The 6000-nt window shown below is 34.1% G+C and overlaps 1 protein-coding gene across 4 annotated transcripts in view; it reads right to left on the bottom strand.

Annotated features, from left to right (window-relative positions):
• RAD18 (RAD18 E3 ubiquitin protein ligase) overlaps positions 1-6000 on the bottom strand; it is a 100558-nt gene that overhangs the window by 40771 nt on the left and 53787 nt on the right. For all 4 annotated transcript variants that reach the window (XM_017501595.2, XM_017501597.2, XM_017501598.2 and 1 more), the window contains 2 exons: positions 2934-3010; positions 1633-1693 (listed from right to left, as the gene is read on the bottom strand). In XM_017501595.2, coding sequence (XP_017357084.1) covers positions 1633-1693; positions 2934-3010 — 138 coding nt within the window. The remainder of the gene's footprint in view (positions 1-1632; positions 1694-2933; positions 3011-6000) is intronic.

The following is a 6000-nucleotide window of genomic DNA, read 5'->3' as shown; positions in this document are numbered from 1 at the left end:
CAGGATGGTCTCGATCTCTTGACCTCGTGATCCACCCGCCTCGGCCTCCCACAGTGCTGGGATTACAGGCTTGAGCCACCGCGCCCGGCCTATGACATAATATTTAAAGGATGGAAGGGAAGCAAAGGTAGGGTCAGGATATATAAATGAGCTAAATCTCCATCTTTCGTATTAGCACGTCAACAGTTAATATGAAATTTTAAAACTTCAAGAAGTAGCAGAAAGAATACTTTTTTATAAATTGTAAGGTAATTACCAAAAGTAACTCCAAAAGGCTTGAGAGTTGTTACCTCTAGAGAATGGGAATAGAGGCAGGTTGTTGGAGGAAGCAAGAGATTGCTCTTTTACATAAGCAGCCTTATAAAAAGTAAATTAAAAAAAAAACACTACATGTAAAACATTAATAAAAAATGTTTAAAAGATGAAGATATATCAGTAGTATAGTTATAACCTAACACTAAATCAAAATGTATGACTAAACTAAAAGGCTAAGCATCTAAGCTTTGTGAAGCACTTGACTTTTGAGGTTTAAGACTAAACAGATTAATTTAATATGACCTATTTAGTGAGGTTACACTTTTTTTTAGATCTCTAAATGGTGGGCAATGAATATTTTCTTGACTGGATATAGTCCAAATTCTTCTTAATATCGGATAATTATTAGATACCACCTTTTCAGTTATTTAAATTACTTTCTCTCAATACAAATTTTCTGGTTTCCTTATTTTTAAAGGCCTTAGTGATCCTTATTTTTACAGGCCATTTCAGTGATCATTTGATATTCTCTTTTCTTTTCCTTTCTAAAGAAAAATCACTCTGACTTCCTAAAAGTTGATCAGAGATTCACATCATACTTATCTGTCTAGCAACAGAATAATGGTGACTTTTGTTGTTCAGTCTATAATCCAAGAATCCTCTAGGAAGGCACAAGCGATCACACCTACATCCAGTGCATGTGTGCTTCATCCTCCCTCAGTTTAAGAAATGAAAAGAGAAAAAAATTATCTTACCTCAATTAAAACACACCACATCTGGGAATACTCACTCCATAAACATTTATTAACTATCTACTGTTTGTCAGGCTCTTAAATTTAAACTACAAACCAACCAACCACACAAAGAATAACAGCTATCCAACTGACAAAACAGTAATGTGTTAGCCCTGGGAAAGATATACACACAGACTACTTAAAGAAAAGCAAGTAATAAAGCTGGGAGGTTGCTAACAACTAATAAAATGAAAACTATTTTTGGCACAAATTTGCAAGCTATAGAAGCGCTGAAATCCTATACAGAAGTATTGTTACTGAATGGCCTGAGGACAGGATAGAGTCCAGAATGTTTCCATTTTAATCCCATCTTCTTCTCACAGAGATGTTTTGAGAGCAGATAATTAATATTTGCAAAGTGCTTAGTGATAAGCTCAAAGTAGAACGCTAGTCATAAATATCAAAAAGCAGACACATAAAATACAAAAAAAGTCACTGTCTGAGTAAACACCCAATTAAAATTCAATCTCCTGAGTAATGTTGACAAAAGTTTGAGTTGAACCTTAACATAAAACATTATTCTGAAAAAATTACTTAAGATGAAAAACGGTAAGCTCTTTACAAATAAAGTCACACAACTTACGATATTTACTGTGAATTTCATCTATTTCCTTTTCTGTTTGATCCTTTGTAAAAACCATTACCTAAAATAATCAAAAAAAGATCTTAATAAAAATCTCCCCAAAATAACAAAAGGGGAAATATTACAAACTTTCAAATCTCAGATGTGTTTAAAAGAGAAGACTGTTTTATATAGACCTAGGGAGAATCATTCCTATATACTTCCTTTAAATACCAGAAATGGTATACATTTTACTCATTATTTTTTCTCATCAGTAGAAAATGCAATATAATTAAATTATATATTAACAAAATAACAAATTTTCCATTTTTAATATTTAATTTTCAACATTCCTTAATACAGCAGGCAACATTTGAAACCACCAGAAGACTGATGACACTTAGCTGACTATATCAGTAAGGCTGATCTTCTCGTCTGCCTTCTCTCCTTTCCAACCTAACTTCTCCAGGTCATTCTAGAAAAGTAATATGTATAGAAAATGCAGTAATACAAAACACAGTAGTTAAATTTCTAGGTCCACTTTTCTAAACCTCAGACTTAAAAGATCAGAAGTCAACTTCCACGATTCACTACAGTTCCCATCTTACAGTTGGCACATAGGTAATAATAGAGTCAATGTATATCCCTTTTCTTTTTCCTACTTATCTGGTTATAAACTTACTTTCTTAAAGTAACCACTGCTTTCCTCACACACTATAGATGGTCTAGAAAAAAAAAGTCTACTTGGAAGAGACCAAAACACTTCCTCCAGTGTCACAGGACACAATGACTATTTTCTTCACTGGTATCCTGTCTTCAAGTTTTGGGCCATCAAGCTAGTGGAAGGTAACAGTGAAGAATTTTAGGTCTCTGATTCTCTCAAAAGCTCAAGAGAATACTCTATCCCCAAATTACTTAATTTATCCTCTTATAATTACTTAACATTTCCATAAGTATAATCATAGAATTACAGAATGCCACAGCTAAAAAGGGATCATAGAGGTCCTTAGAGTTAGCTTATCAAATGCAACCAGCAGAGAAAGGACCAATATCAAAGCTGCCTGATGCACAGGCATAGGTATTTTCTATTCTATGAATTCTGGCTCATGAACAAACTCTATTTTGGATTGCATTCCGTGCTAGAAGACTGCTAAGTACAATCAAATATTGTACAAAAATGAGTTGCAAGTAAATCATAATACACTAAGTGGAAATGTCTTAGTAAATGAACAAGTTTAACAACAGCTTGCTTTAATTTTTGTAGGGTATTAAACTTTCTTTCTTCATTTCTATCCAGATACTGAAATAGCTCATTAACATACACTTTCATTGAGTTTACTAGCTTCAAGACGCATCCTGGTCTTCTCCATGTTTTCAATTTCTTGAACTATTTCAGCAGCTGTTGAAATAAGAAAATAACCACTAGGTTAATTACATTTTTAAAATCCCTGTACAATAATTATTTAAGTTGTGAACATTAGAAAAAGATGGGTGACGACTACATGTGAACTCCCTGATATATTTTTATAATTTTTCTGTGAATCAATTACCATTTCAAAATAATAGGTTAAAAAAATGGAGTTAAAACACTGAACTCTTACACATGCACATGCTGTTAAACATACATCTACAAGAGTAAAGTCAAGTCATTTTTCTTTCTCCTTTGAATATATAGATATAAACACAAGTCTCAATGAAATACGAAAATTAATTTGCTAGTGTGAGTTCAATTATTAGGGGATGTCTGCTCAAACTCCAATTTTCTAAATGCAGTACAACAGGCTGCTGTTGAAGGAGAGAAAAAGATCTACAAACACCAGGAAAAATGTCCTTGCCTCCAGAACCTTTGTCTGTAGGTATGGTTATCAAAGAGATGAGGAATATGCCCTGTCACACATTAAAGGCCTTTGAATGCAAGTAGCACAGAATTTGCAAATGATATCTTTCTCCATCCAAAGTCAATACGTTAAAACTGAAATACATATGGTATAAAATAAAAATCTACAATTCCTTATACGTGTTTATACATAAAAATTATATCTGGAATTTGTTTCAAAATAATCCATGGGGAAAGGGGTGTAAATGCTAGATAAAACAACATTAAGATGGTTTAAACAGTAATTGTTTAAGCTGGATTAGGCATATGGAGAAATCAGTAAACTCTTTTCTCTATTTCTGTATATGTTTGAAATAATGCCCATTAAAGTTTTATTTAAAAAAACAAAAAAAAACAAAAAAAACACAGACCTTAAGAGGATCATTTAAGAATGCAACTGTCTCAATATAAAGTTTATGTTTTCCAAGCACTAAGAGGTATCTTTTGCCTCCTTGATATTGTAAAACCAGCAGAAATGATGTAAAGAATCTCTCTGTGAACATGATCAGCTAACGGTTCTCTCCCTTCCAAACTGAGTCATGGAATAACATGAAAAACACGGGAACCATTTACATTTTTTCCAGTCCATTAATACAAGTATCACTCAAGATAAAGAACATCTGGCATCCTCTTCTAAGATATTAGGAAATCTATATTAGGATTGGGTGGCTTAAATCTTTTTCAGGGAGACTTCTGATTCTGTTTAGGTTGCAGAGAGCTATAAATAATGTCACTCTCATCCTAATGACAAGAAAAAGCTGGATAATTTATAAAACAATGATTTTTCTTGAATCCATCAGAGCTAAAGTAAGAGGGCAACCAACTAGCCTGAAACCTAAAGAAAGATGGGTGCCTCAGGGAAGAGCGGGGTCATGAGCACTGGTTGACATAGGACAGTGTACAGGAGAAAAGTTGGGACCACCCTATCTCTGAGTAAGATCTCAGCTAAACTTTTTGATAAACTGCAAAAGGCCAAAGGTGAGCTACCATGAAAATACAAAAACCCTGGGTGGCTTGAACACACAGGGCATCGCATCCATTTGCAGGCTATTTTCTACAGACCTCAGTGGGCACTCATAAGAGTCTTCAGCCTCTCTGTAGCCCACTGGAGAAGGGCAGGAAATTAGAAAAGATCTTCCTCCAGATCCAACCAAAAGAGAACCACTCCCACTGCAGGACAGACATGAAGCCCCAACCATATCTTTATCCTTGAAGAAAAAAAGCATTAAGTCACTGATAAAAAGTCAGCAAATATGTTATCCCCAGAGCATAGGTTGCTGAGGGAAGTAAACAGAAACAAACAAACAAAAGCCCCCTCTACCCCTCGGGAGGGTCAAGAAACCATTCTGGGCACTGGCCAGTAGAGGACCCCTGACACTGGCAGTAGAAGAGGGGCAAGATAGCTGAAAAAGCACCACCCCCAAGATGCAGGATTGAAAGACCTGCCTAAGACTGAAGCTCAATCAGAGTAACAGAGAACCCTCCTTTTCTCTCTATCACAAACCTAGCATGATCCAAGTGATATGTAACAGCAGTCTATCTGTAGAAAAGAAATGAACATGGAGACAGACCCTCTCTGAGGCACAAGCTCATAGGGAAAACCTAACTTGTAAATGATATATAGGTACATTAAAAAAAAAAAAAAAAAAAAAAAAAAAAAAAAAAAAAAAAAAAAAAAAAAAAAAAAAGTCTGGCACCTCGAATTCTTACCTACAAAGTTTGGCTTTCAACCAACACTTAAACATGAAAAAGCAAGCAAACTATAACTAAGATGATAAAGGATCTAGTAGAAAAGATGAACAACATGCATGAACTGATGGGGCACTTCAGTAGAAATTACTTCAACAGAAATCCTTTCTTTTAGAAAGAACAAAATAGAAATGCTAGATATATAGATACATAAAACCAACACAGTAACAGATAACTTGACTCAGCAAAAGAAAGAATCAGTGAACCTAAAGTTGGATTGGTATTATCCAATCTACAACACAGAGAAAAAAAAAAAAAAAAACTCTTAACAGAACAGAGCCTCTAAGAGCTATGAGATAATATCAAGAAATATAACATACACAAAATAGAAATCAGAGAAGAAGAAAGAGGGGAAGAGAAGAAATTGTTGAAGAATAATGTCTAGAATTTGCCAAATACAATGAAAGATACCAAACCAAAAATTCAAGAAGTTCAAAGATCAAACAACACAGATATAAAAACAAACCAAAAATGACAACATGCACATAGACACAAAGAGAAAATCATGTATCCATACAGGGGAAAAAGAGGCATTATATAAAGAAAAATCAAGAATTACATCATACTTCTCACCAGAAATTATTCAAGCCAGATAACAATGGAGTGTCATCTTTAAAGCATTAGAAAAAAAAGCCTGCCAATCCAGAATTCTAATGAAAATATCTTTCAAAAGTAAAAGAGAAAAACTTTCTGAGGAAACCGTAAGCCAATAGAATGTACTATTAGCAGTCCTCCATTACAAAAAGCATTAAAACAAGTTCTTC

Source organism: Cebus imitator, unplaced genomic scaffold (genome assembly GCF_001604975.1).
Source record: "Cebus imitator isolate Cc_AM_T3 unplaced genomic scaffold, Cebus_imitator-1.0 Scaffold281, whole genome shotgun sequence".
Taxonomy (NCBI): Eukaryota; Metazoa; Chordata; class Mammalia; order Primates; family Cebidae; genus Cebus; species Cebus imitator.
Note: the sequence above shows the minus strand (reverse complement) of the source record. Positions and strands in the feature narration are given on the sequence as shown.